Source organism: Prionailurus viverrinus, chromosome B3 (assembly GCF_022837055.1).
Source record: "Prionailurus viverrinus isolate Anna chromosome B3, UM_Priviv_1.0, whole genome shotgun sequence".
NCBI lineage: Eukaryota > Metazoa > Chordata > Mammalia > Carnivora > Felidae > Prionailurus > Prionailurus viverrinus.
The window spans coordinates 47,432,563-47,446,109 of record NC_062566.1 but is presented as its reverse complement, the minus strand read 5'-3'; the positions used below and the strand labels follow the sequence as shown (position 1 = coordinate 47,446,109).

The 13,547-nt window shown below is 45.0% G+C and overlaps 1 protein-coding gene across 3 annotated transcripts in view; it reads right to left on the bottom strand.

Annotated features, from left to right (window-relative positions):
• MYO5C (myosin VC) overlaps window positions 1-13,547 on the bottom strand; it is a 104,295-nt gene that overhangs the window by 81,530 nt on the left and 9,218 nt on the right. For 2 of the 3 annotated variants that reach the window (XM_047862143.1, XM_047862145.1), the window contains exons 2-6: window positions 11,818-11,928; window positions 6,281-6,446; window positions 5,550-5,694; window positions 2,343-2,499; window positions 288-431 (exon numbers count right to left, since the gene is read on the bottom strand). In XM_047862143.1, coding sequence (XP_047718099.1) covers window positions 288-431; window positions 2,343-2,499; window positions 5,550-5,694; window positions 6,281-6,446; window positions 11,818-11,928 — 723 coding nt within the window. The remainder of the gene's footprint in view (window positions 1-287; window positions 432-2,342; window positions 2,500-5,549; window positions 5,695-6,280; window positions 6,447-11,817; window positions 11,929-13,547) is intronic. The other variant, XM_047862144.1, reaches the window with a different exon arrangement.

Here is a 13,547-nt window from a genome sequence, read left to right as displayed (position 1 = left end):
AGAAAGAGAAACTTGATTGTTAAACACTAAGGATCTTTTAAATGCCCCAAAATTAAAAATCATAATTCTTCCCTTTGGTGGAGTCATATCATTCCACTGATATCGCATCTATCCATCAATTTTTTGTTTTTAAGAAACAGAAAAAAATAAGCCAAAATGCAAATGAAAGACAGGAAACTCTATTCTTCAAGTCACAAAGCAATGTAGGTTGTCTAATGAGTATGTAAGTGTAAATAGTACTTTAAGAATTGGGAAAAAGGAAACTTAACTGATATTTTTATACTTACTTGAAAGACAACTCTGGATTTCTCCAGCAGGTAAGTTCTCATGTTGGCTCCTATAATCTGATTTCTCTCATCAAAACTGATTTCTGTGTATTTCCCAAACCGACTACTGTTGTCATTGCGGGTGGTCTTGGCATTTCCAACAGCCTGCAAAACAGAGAACCCTCAATAATGTTAAAAAGATCTTTGCTTAATAAAATCCAATCCTGTATGCTGGGAGAAGGTCTGTTTAGCAGAGGAAGGTTGGGGGGGCGGGTGAGGGAAGCAGCCCAAAGCTCAGAGGGGACATGACACATCCTCTACCTGCCATTCAAGGCTCTCCTCCATCTTGCTAGGAGACACTGAGCAGGATTAGAACGAGCACAGGTTCTGATGTTTCATGGTTCCTAGGCTGTTTTTGCTGTCTGTATAATGCTAGAAAAGTAATTTCATCTTTCCAAGTCTGGATTTCTTATCTGTAACACGGGAATAATACGCAGCTTGCGGAGTTGGGAGGATCACCACATCCATGCCCCAAATATTATAGATGCTCAATTAAAAGAACACATCATTCAAACTTTATTTCTTTCCCTATCTCTTACCACTTCTCTACCCAGACCTTCCACTCAACCAAAAAACTGCCCTCTCCCATTCTTTCCATATTCTAGGCATGACTTTTGCTTTTTACTTCTACTCTTGAATTCTGTCTCTTCTCTGCCCATCCCCTCCCCCTTCCTGAGCATTTTCCATCTGGAAGTACCCTTCTCATGCACACATACTGTACTTCCTGCCCAGGTCATCATGCTTTCTGACAACACATATTTACTGAGCACCTGCTATGTGCCACGTCTTTGGATGACAAAGGTGAACCAAGAAGACATGGTCCTGCCTTCGTGGAGCTTATAATCTAGTGGGTGAGACCAACCTTGAACAAATAATCACACAAATTTACCCACTGGGCAGTACCTCTGGGCAACTTTTCTACTGCTATCTTAGATTGTGGTTTATGTTTCCATTTATTTTTTTTAAGTTTATTTATTTTAAGAGAGACAGACAGCTTGAGTAGGAGAGGGGCAGAAAGAGGGAGAGAGAGAATCTGAAGCAGGCTCCATGCTGTCAGTGCAGATCCCAACATAGTGCTCAAACTCATAAACCATAAGATCATGACCTGAGCTGAAGTTGAACGTTTAACTGAGTGAGCCACCCAGGCGTCCCTCCATTTAACTTTAAACATGTTTATGTTAGAGGAGTCTTAAAACTTGGGGACTGGGGCTTATTCTTTTCCATTACGTCCTATATTATCTGGTACAGGGGCTTAAACAAAATAGGCCTGATAAACATTGATGATTTTGATTTGAGAAAACAGAGAGAAGAGGTCTAGGAATCTAATGGTCTTAATTTTTTGCAATGCTTCCAAATAAATTTAAATCAGTCCTTTTCCCACTTTGCAAAGCAGTCAGAGCTGGCCTTTGATCATCTCCTGAGTCTTTGCGATGACCCTTCTTCCTTAAGGGCTGTCTCCTTGCTCCTGGGTGCCATGAGGACTGGTCTTGTTCACACTGCTCTCCCAGTCAGAGTTGGGCTGGTGGATCAGCTCTCAGCGAGGGAAGCAGAAGAGCCTTGATATGTGGCATTTGCCAATTTATAAAGTGTAAATATTCCCACCGTGACTGATGTTGAACTATCAAAATTTTAATAGTCAGCTTACCAAAAAATTTCTGAATATTTAACAATCAGCTCATGAAACTTGGGGTCATTGGCTGAAGAACACCAGTGGTCTCAGTGCACCAGTAGTGTCTGTGGTCAAGGAAATTTCCTTTGGTATATAAATATAGACACAGGACTCCTGAAATCTGATTTCTAGCCCAGCAGATTGAGGAGAGAGCCTTAGCAGGGTAGTCTCTTCTTCAAGCTCCTTCGAATCCTATCAGAGAACAGACTTTCTGGCCCTCACTTCTATGGTCTTTAAAGCTGAGGGATTCAGGTTAGCCAGGGAAACATATACACAACCAATCCACTTCTCCATTATTGCACATTGCTGCCTGTGACCCCACTCCCCACCTCCCGCAGGGTACACACCTCAGTTATGGGGTTCGATGCCAGAACCTTGTCCTCCACATGGGCGTTACTGCTGGACTTGCTGACGGTGGCGAAGTATCTCATGGCGTAGCGAGCAGACACTGTCTTTCCAGCACCTGACTCCCCACTTACAATTATTGACTGATTTTTATTGTTTCTAAAGCAAGTAAATTAAAGGATTTTTTAGATACTGTTTTTTTCCTATTAAAAAGGTAATATATACTCAGTAAGAAAAACACAGACAAGGGGAGAGAAGGTAAACTTTGTTTCATTACTCTAAGGTAACTACTTTTTAACATTCCAGTGAATTCCCTTCTAGTCTTTTTTTCTATGTGATCAAGCTAAACTTTCTTTCTTGCCCTGTCCCCCATGTTGAGGGTCCCCCAAGACCCTCTCAGATCAGTGACCCACCAGGAGGACTCACAGGACTCAGCACACAGTCATGTTCATGGCTAAGATTCATCACACCAAAAGGCTAACTCCGCAAAGAAGAAAGGCACATGGGACCAAGTCCAGAGGAAGCTGAGTGTGAATCCTTAATTACTACAGCAATGAATTATGACAAGACATGGGAAGTGCTGTCTACCACGAAGCTCTTTAGAGATTCAGTGGCCAGGGTTTGTATTGGGGGCTGGTCACATAGGCAGAGCATGTACCAAAATTCCAGATGCCTTGAAGGAAGGCAGGTGCTCAGCATGAACCACATCATCTACACAGTCAAGGTACAATGAACCTCTCTCCTCAATTGGATAATGGTGGGGAACTTCCTAAAATCCAAGTTCCCAGAGGCTAGCCCTATACCTACCTTGCAAGCAGGCCTCTAAAGAAAGCCATCTTGGGCCCAGGTCAACTCCTCTGTATCCCCACATAAACATAAAACATTTTAAAGGCATTATTTGGAGAGCAATTATTCAAAATATGCTTGGGAACATAGGTGCTCAGTAAGCCCACATGCTGGAGATCTTTAAAAAGGTATTCAACTTGGGGGTGCCTGCGTGGCTCAGTCAGTTAAGTGTCCGACCTCAGCTCAAGTCATGATCTCATGGCTTGAGAGTTTGAGCCCTGAGTTGATTTCTGTGCTGACAGTTCAGAGCCTGAAGCCTGCTTAAGATTCTGTGTCTCCCTCTCTCTCTGTTCCTCCCACATTCATGCTCTGTCTCTCTCTCAAAAATAAATAAACATTAAAAAAAATTTTTTTTAAATGTATTCAACTTCTCGCATCATAAGTTGATAGCAGGACTGTACTATAAAGCTGTTCTATGTATCCAGCACTGCTTATAGATACAAGGCACTCCATGAATATAAGGATCCTCATTTAAGCCTCACAAAAATCCTATGCCACATGTATCTATTTTTATGGAATGGTACAACAATGACTCAGAAAGGTAAGGTGACTTGACCCAGGGCAGAGCACCTCCCTGTGAATGCTGGGACCACCTCAGAGATGGAGTTCCTGCCCAAAAGAGCAAGACTCTGAGGAGATCAGTGACGGACACCTACAGTGTCCCCCGCAAGATAGAAATGGAGCCGGGCTTAGTAAAGCTGGGCTTTTCTGACTCCCAGGTTAGTATCAGCAAGTCCAGTACAAACCTACCTTAAGTTCACTTCTATCACATTTAGACAGACAGGCCTCCAGAGAAAATGGACTTTTCAAGTTGAAACTGGCTCAGCCCGATAGCTCCAGTGAGCTCATACTGTTGACGTACAGGAGCAGCCCTGGCCCATCAGGCTATGAGCCATGGACCTTAATTGCAGAGTGCCTGGAAGACTTATAGGGAGCCAGGGCAAATCCTAAAACCACGGGTGTTTTTCAGTTTGGAGGAAATATGCTGTAGCAGAGACCAAGGTAACTGGTTATTAACTGGTGAATCTCTATCCAACATTCCTCCTCCCCTCCTTCTTAGAGACTATGCCCCAATTTTCAGTGGGAACACTGTTGTGCATATGAAAGACTACCTATTCCAACCTTACTTGCCGCCAGGCATGGCCCTGTGAATAGGTCCTAGACGAGCTGTGAGCAGAAGTCTTTGTGGGGCTTCTGGGAAGTCTCTTTAACCAGGAGGGGCACATACTTCCCCTCTGACACTCTGGTGCCAACAATATGGAGGAGATGGTAAGTATTAGCTTGCCTTCAGGATGAGGGTCTCACTCCACGGACAGAAGATCTAAAAGGCATCCAGTCCCTGATGACTGGGAGAGGTGCCATGCGAGTTCTAAAATGCCCACCAGCCTTCTTGGTAGGAGAGAACCACGCACACCACCATTATTTTTTCCTGATTATAAGCAGTGGAACGTAGAATGGGTGCTCTCTGAGTGTCTGGCTCACAGAGGGAAGACACTAAAGCTGAGGACACTCAGATGGTTGCCTAGATTATGTAGGGTCCAGATTCTGTGCCTCAGGTTTCCATTTATGAAATGAGGGCAATGATGGTGGCTCAACTGACTTCACAGGGGTGTTGCAAGACTTAAAGGAGACCACTGTCCGGAGAGTTCTTTTCAAACTGTAAAAGGATCAGCAAAGATAAGATGGTGTTTCTATTCTTCATTCATACCTAAAAAAATTTTTTTCATGTTTATTTATTTTTTGAGAGGGAGAGAAAGCAAGTGGGGTAGGGCCAGAGAGAGAGGGAGACACAGAAACGGAAGCAGGACCCAGGCTCCGAGCTGACCACACAGAGCCCGATGTGGGGCACGAACTCACGGACCACGAGATTATGACCTAAGCCGAAGCTGGACCCTCAGCCGACTGAGCCACCCAGGTGCCCCTCTATTCTTCATACTTTACAGATGAGGACATTGAAGCTGAAAGAGGATAAAACTCCAAAGCTTTTACATCTAAAACCTGTGCTCATCCATCATAACTTTTTGCTGGGCTAGATGGGGAATAAAGCTTAAACATCTCACAGTGGAGAATAAATCAATATTCCTCCAACCAAACACAGTGCAAGAGAAGCATCTGCTTTTCCCAGATTGGTAGGTTTGACCTTTGACTACTTAGAAGGAAGAAAAACCAGGAAACTCAGTCTAGACAGGTTCCACATACAATCATTTGTTACTCATTAGTCTGCTCTACCAAGTGCCCTCACTCTCTGGTCGCATGGTCACCTTTAATTAGACCACACCATATTTCTCCCTGCCACTGTGAGGGCCCAGCAAATGCAGGAGTGTTGGGAGAGTAAGAGGAAGTCCCACCCAGTAAGCGGCTACCTGGCCATCTGCTTGTATGCCTCTTCAGCCACAGCAAATATATGTGGGTCCATATCGCCCATGTTCTGCCCGCTGTAGGCATGGATGATGGCATCTCCGTAGATTGGCAGCTGCTTGTAAGGATTCATAGCCACCAAAATGATTCCTGGGGAAAGATGCCAGATGGAACGCTGAGGTTCTGACCGTCACCCATTTCTCCAGGTTCTCTGGAGTAAGCCCAGCTCCACCAGTTATTAAACCTGCCATGTGACTTTGGGCAGATCACTTAATGCTCCGAATCTCAGTTGCCTACAGATGCCACCCACATTTCTGGGCTACTCTCAGAGTTGGATGAGATGACGGATGGGAATGCCCTAAAACTGAAAGGTTTTGTAATTCTCAGTGTAAATATATGATAACGTCGTTGCCCCAAGTAAGTCATAAATGTATCAAATCCAATGAGAAACTCAAACACAAGCTTTACCCAGACATATTTTTCTGGGAAGTCTGATATCAATTCTTGATGAAGATTCTCCCCACCTGTAGACACTTCTGTTTACAACAGACTCTTGAAGATCAAACCTCTGTGCTTGTTAGATAGAAATCTGGGCAATGGTGTAGCTGTGAGTACACATTTTGGCAGAAGTCAACATTTCTAACATAAACACGATATAAAATGTCCTCAGGACACCCTAGACAGCAAGCACCGTGTTTCCGGGTCATTCCTGCTCTCCTAGAATCACTCTCCTTACCACTGTAGGTGTAAATGAGTTTGGATTCTGCAAAGCGGATTCTGAGATTGTGAAGAACCGCAGGTTCATGGAGATAGCTGAGGGCTGTGAGGTCATTCTCACCCACGAGGATGTCAGGATTCCGAAGTGGAGGCAGAGATTCTGGATCAATGGAATAATCCAGCTCCTATGGACAAAGATGAAATTAAAGTTCAAGAAGTAAAATATCCTTGGTGTTTCTATTGAACTCTAGTCCTCTGTCCTATCTACCATGTGTTTGGAGTGGTCCCTGACACTCTGAAAGACAAACCTATGTGTAGCAATGAGAAAATAATCTCCACGGCTGACTCTTGGAAAGTGGGAGCCAGGGGACGAGGGTATTGGACATGGGCCCTGGGGTAAGTCACTCGCTCTTTCTGGGCCCCTCTTCTCCCATCTGTGAGAAGACTGGCTGGACCAGACCAGGGGTCCTCAGAGCTATAGAACCTCACTGAAGCTTCCATGAGACGTACAGGAAAGCCATGTGGGCAGGGACCTGGGCACACCATCCTCATTGCTATCACAGGGCTCCACTTGTATGCAGTTTAGATGTTGAGAGCCACCCAAGTTTTTGTCTGAAAACAGGGTTCTGCTGGGTGGTGAGAAGTGTCTGAAGGAGCCCATGTGAGTGGTGGTGACTCTTTGAGAAGATCCATGTGCTTCTCCTGTCTGAGGGCTCATGCCCCCCTTATAAGGCTGCCTGTTCCCATTACCCTCAGCCCTGGGCAGAGTAACTTGCTGGGGATGGTCTCTTGTCTGGTAGACTTCACCTAGCATTCCCAAAATAGGTGCCTGAGTAGAAGGTAGAGGTTAGCAAGCCTAGTGGTGCTGACACCACAGACGACTGGGCTCCAAATGGCAGAGAATCATGGGACCTTATGACCACCTGTTCTAACTTCCTTTACGTTCATTTCACAGCTTGGGGAAGTGACTTGATCAAGGTTATCCAGCAAGCTTGTTTTCCTTCCACTTTCCCAGGCCGCCTTCTTTCTGATACCTGGTCTTGAACCAGCTCCACAAAGTGACCTGGCTGTCCCCTCGCAAGTGCCCACTATGCACACCCTATGCCATGTAGTCAGCACTCCTCAAAACTGCCTTCCAAGGAGGGCATGAGTACCCTAATTAACAGCTAAGGAGACAGCTTCAAAGAGGTTAAGCTCCTTGTCCAAGGTCACACAGTATGGATATGTTTGGCTCTGAAGCATGTGTCCTAATGCCTCCTATCAATGCTGAGAGGATTTGGTTTGTTGTTAGTTGGTTGGTCTGTTTGGAGAGCAGCTCAGGGCAATTTAGGCCAACTATATTGGATCATGACAGCTGCCTGCTCCATTTTCAGTGCAAATATATTCGTGGACCTGCCCCCAGCAGAATATTGTTTTTCCCTGTTTTATTGAGAAATAATTGACATATATCACTGTAAAATTTTAAGGTATAAACCATAATGGTTTGTTTTACATATACTATGAAATGCTTACCACAGTAGGTTCAGCTCACATCCATCATTTCATAAAGATGTAATAATAAAGGGAGAAAAGAAAAAAATCTTCTCATTGTGATGAGAACTCTCAAGATTTAGTTTAATTTTCCTAGCAGTGTATCCACAGTTATCATGTTGCACATTACACTCCTGGAACTTATCTTGTAACTGGATGTTGTATCCTTTTTTTTTTTTTTATTCTGAGGTGGGGAGGGGGAGAGTGAGAGAGAGAGAGAGAAGAGAAGGGGAGAGGGAGAGGAAGAGGGAAAGGGAGAGGGAGAGGGAGAGGGAAGGGGAGGGGAGAGGGGGGAGGGGGAGGGGGAGGGGGGAGGGGGAGGGGGAGGGGGGAGGGGGAGGGGGAGGAGGAGAGGGGGAGAGGGGGAGAGGGGGAGAGAGGGAGAGAGGGAGAGAGGGAGAGAGGGAGAGAGAGAGAGAGAGAGAGAGAGAGAGAGAGAGAGAGAGAATATCCCAAGCAGGCTCCATGCTGTCAGTGCAGAGCCCAATGCAGGGCTTGAACTCACAAACTGTGAGACCATGATTTGAGCTGAAACCAAGAGTCAGATGCTTAACTGACTGAGCCACTCAGGTGCTGCATATATACAATTTATTTATCCATTCATCTGTTGATGAACAATTAGGTTGTTTCCACATCTTGATTATTGTAAATAATGCTCTATAAACATGGGGGTGCAGCTATCTTTTTGAGTTAGTGTTTCTGTTTCCTTTAGATATATTCCCAGAAGTGGAGTGGCTGGATCATATGGTAGTTCTGTTTAAAAATTTTTGAGGGTGCCTGGGTAGTTCAGTGGGTTGAGCCTCTGACTTGATTTCAGTTCAGGTCATGACCTCATGGTTCATGGGATCGAGCCCCATCTTGAGCTCGGAGACTTCTCGGGATTCTCTCTCTCTCCCCCTCCTCGACTCATGCTCTCTCTGTGTCTCAAAACAAATAAACTTAAAAAAAATTTTTTTGAGGGTTCTCCATACTGGTTTTCATAGTGACTGTTCAATTTACATTTCCACTAGCAGTACACAGGTCTCCCTTTTCTCCTCATCCACACCGGCATTTGTTATTTTGTCCTTCTCTTAAATATTTGAGAGAGAGAGAGAGAGAGAGAGAGAGAGAGAGAGAGAGAGAATGAATGGGGGAGGGTCGGAGAGAGGGATAAAGAGAGAATCCCAAGCAGGCTCCACGCTGTCAGTGCAGAGCCTGATGCAGGGTTTGATCCCATGAATCGTGAAATCATTACCTGAGCTGAAATCAAGAGTCGGATGCTTAACCGACTGAGCCACCCAGGCATCTTGGGACTTTCTGTCCTTTTGATGATGGCCATTCTAATAGGAGTGAGGTGATATTCATGGTGGTTTTGAATTGCATTTCCCTAAGAACTAGGGATGTAAAAAATCCTTCCAAGTGTCTGCTGGCCATCTGTAAAAATCTTTTTCAGAAAATTGTCTGTTCAGGTCCTTTGCCCTTCTTTTGTGAGTATTGTTTTCATTTTTGATGTTGTTTGGTTTTGTTTTTGCTATTGAGTTGTAAGAATTATTTATATATTTTGGATATTACTCCCTTATCAGATATATGGTTTGCAAATACTTTTTCCCCTTCTGTAGGTTGTCTTTTCACTTTGTGGACAACTTCTTTTGATGTGCAGAAGCCTTTTACTTTGATGTAGTCACATCTACTTATTTTTTATTTTGTTGCTTGTGCTCTGGGTGTCAAATCCAAAAAAAATCACAAAGTCCTAGGGCAAGGAGCTTTATTCCTATGTTTTCTTTTAGAAGTGTTGTGGTTTAGGGGTCTTACATTTAAGTCATTAATCCATGTTGAATTAATTTTTGTGACTGGTATAAGACAGGAGTTCAGTTAAGCAGAATATTCTTAATCTATAGACTTTTATTTTGAGAGTAAAATAAATTGTTGCTCATATATAACTTCTTTCCTTGAGTTCTTCTGTTATCTGTTTTAAATTAACAACCTCCTTTTCTAGTTCAGCCCGTGTGTGTGCGCACGTGCACGCACGCGTGTGTGTGTGTTATGTATGAGAGAGACAGAGAGAGAAAACCAAGAGAGTCATTGGGGGGAGGGGAGAAAACATAAAGAACATTAGATTAACAGTTGAAGGCAGAGGTGACATTTTCCTACACAAAGCAGGCTTTGTAAAGCTAAGGAGCTATCTGGCCACCTGCTCACTTACCTGCCTCTCGTGGGCTGGGGTTCAGAGCCAGGAATGTCGCTACCTGAAGCCCTGCTGACTTCACTAAAGCTGCAAACTGCCACTGCAGCTGCAGTCTGAGATTTTTCTCCGTGGAGACACCTGATCCCTAATGAGAACCTAGAGTGCATGCAGGAAGTGCTCCACAAGGCTGCAAAGAGCTACTGGTGGGGAAGGGTTGGCTAAATGGAAATAGCAGTGTCCTCTCTTTGTGTCTCTCTCCAGTGGTCTGCACACATGGATCATCTCGTTTGATCTTCAGCAACCCTGTGAGGTCCTGCTATTATTAACTCCAATTTGCATATGAGGAAAGCTAGAGGCTAAGGGTCATAAACTTAGCAAGTGGCCTTCACAGGCTTTGAATCCAGATAGTATGTTTCTTGAGGAAGTGTCTTTAGTTGCTCTGCTCATCTTCCTACCTAGGATCTCAGGAGATGACTCCCAAATCCAGGACAGTCTGATTGGAAATAGAGTGCCCTGTTTGTTTGTTTTTTTATGTTTATTTATTTTTGAGAGAAAGAGAGCACAAGTGAGGGAGGGGAAGAAAGAAGGGGACAGAGGATCTGAAGCAGGCTCTGCGTGGACAGCAGTGAGCCTCATGCAGGGCTCAAACTCACAAACCAAGAGATCATGACCTGAGCCGAAGTTGGATGCTCAACTGACTGAGCCACCCAGATGCCCCAAGAGTGTCCTGTTTCTACAGAGACCATGTGCATGACTCAAAAATTCCAGCATTTTAATATTCATATGATATTCCCCGGACCAACTCTGACATCCAAATGGAACATGAATACTTTGTCTAGCTCTGCATCCAGGGAGTTGACTCATGCTAGCTATGGATCCAGTGGGATGTCATTATGGCTATGGGGGCAAAGGACAGCTCATGATACTTAAAGGAGTGGTAAAATCTGCAGAAGCTGTTAATCAAAAGACACATCCAGCCTTCAAGAGGGCCTGATCACAGGTACACTGCAGCACAGGAACCACCACTGACATGATCCTTTGCCACACCAGCACTGACAGGCTCTTCACAACGTCACACAAAGCTGGGCATTCCTATCCTCTTGTCCCTTCTCCCGTCAGTTCCCTAATCACCCTGCCACACGCCGTCCTGGAGCTCCCAATTCTTACCTGTTTCTATCCAACCACCTACAGATGGACTTTCCCTCCTTCTGTTCTCCTCTCACCCCTCCCTCTCCCTTCCTGATTTCTCTCTCCTTCCTCTACTTCTCTTCCTCTTCCCATCTTGAGGTTTTTCTCTACTGGTTGATGCCTTAGGCTCCAACCACTTTTCTTCAAGTTTCTCATCTTTGCCCAGTGTCTATGCTGAGACCCATGAAACCAAAATGGTGAATTACTGGGGTGCATGGGTGGCCCAGTTGATTGAGCGTCCGACTTCAGCTCAGGTCATGATCTCACGGTTCATGAGTTTCAGCCCCAATGGGGCTCTCTGCTGTCAGTGCAGAGCTCACTTCAGATCCTCTGTCCTCCTCTCTCTGCCCCTACCCTGCTTGTGCACATGCTCTTTCTCTCCCTCTCAAAAATAAAATAAACATTTAAACAAAACGGCAAATCACTTTCCAGTGTTCTCCCAGCCATACTGGATGCCCAGGTATGCAGCACAGGGCACTTGATGCCTTCATTAGGGCAGTGTGTGGGGTGGGGGGGTGCGGTACAAATAGTGGACCCACAGCACCAGCCGGGCACTCTGGATGACCCCCCATGTGCCCTCTCCCAGGCTCCTCCCCCAGGGGCTGTGCCCCCTTCACATACATCCCAGTTACCCTTCATACATTGTGGCAGCCACAGCCAGCAAGGACCCTCACCGTTCCATCCTCCAGCAAAAGCCGCAGGACTTTGTCACCAACTTTGTAGTCCTTTGCTATTTCAGCAGACTTCCAAACTTCTTCAGGATCAGGAATCCATACCCTGTTGTACTGACCAACAGAATGAAACAGGCTTAATTTCAGAACTTGGAAAACAAAAACACAGATCATTAGATAATTAGACTCAGGGATATTTCTGTCTACTCAGTTCCTTCATTAGGAGTATTTTACCTAATTTTTGTTTATGAAGTAATCTTTAGTATGTCTACAGTGCACCAGGCCTAGCTGCTTCCTTTCATAGGCAACGGAATTCCCAAAGCCTCCTAAATACTCCTGGGAAACTAAAAGGCTGGGAATGGAAGGGAAATCACGAGTCCCTTAATGGGAAGCTCTGGGCACTATCTGTAAGAGTTGGAGCAGAGGGATTTGGTTCACCACGGATTGGCTGAGGGGCTGTGGGCCAGACACTTAACTTCTTATACAGCATTCTTCTCATCCACAAAATGGGTACAGTCCCTACTTCACAGGTTTGCTGCCAGGTTAAGTTAGACTGTGTCGTTGAAAGCACTCTGCCAGATGCTATGAAGTGTGGTTACAGCAGTGTTATTTCAGCACTGGTTGGTAGAAGCCAAGTATTCCTGCTGCGGCAAGCGTAGAAATCCAGATGTAGCTGTGGGGGCACCTGGCTCAGTGCTGGTGGATAAGTCTTTAGGCAGAACCACACTGCTACGTACTGGATCACGTCCCCCCACCCCTGAGCTCACCACAAATTCTTATGTTGAAGCCCTAATCTCCAATGTGACTGAATTTGGAGACAGGGTCTGTAAGAGGGGGTGAAGGTTAAATGAGGTTATAAGGCGCTCATCTGATGATGGGATAAGTGTCCTTGTAAGAAGAGACACCAGAGAGCTCACATGCATGCTCTCTCTCCACCTGCATGCACCAAAAAAGGCCATGGGAGTACACGGTGAGAAGCAGCTGTCTGCACCCTTGGACTTCTCAGCCTCCAGAACTGTGAGAAAATGGGCATCTGTTGTTTAAGCGCCAAGTCCACGGCATACTGTTAGGCAGCCCTAGCAACTAACCCACATGTCTAATATTCACACTGGCACACTGATGAGGGGCCGTGTCTCTCTCCAGAACTCACCAAGACACCTGAATGCTGCTCAAGATGAAGATGAGGTGGCTGCCATGTCTGTAGACTGCAGCTGTCATAGGTCCATGATTAATTCCTTTCTCTCCCCTCTGCAGTAATCACCCGGACCCCACATCTCACACTCTACTGCAGTGGGCCGTTCCTCTGTTTGCTCGTCCATTCATTCACTCGTTCATTTACTAAACACTTGCTAAGCATCTATTATGTATATGTGCTGAGTTACTCGGAGGGAAAGGCATTCCCTCTTAGTCAGCATGGTCTCCCTACTAACCCAGCCGATCTCTAACCTGGAGCTGCATGTGTGCATATGTGTATATTTGCATCTCTTTGCTCATCAGGCCCGTGGTCCACTGGTGCCTGGTGACCATGAGTAAATATTCCTTTCTGTTGAGAGATTGTACCTTCAGGAGTTTTCAGTCACAAAAAGATTCTGAGCAATAAAATTATGACATTTTAATTTTCCTTATTATAGTTCTATGTATTTTCTACAAGTTGCATGTATTACTCTTAGAATAAACAATCTTTAAAAGCAAGTGTCAATATATATGTCCACCAAAAAGACTTGAACATAAAT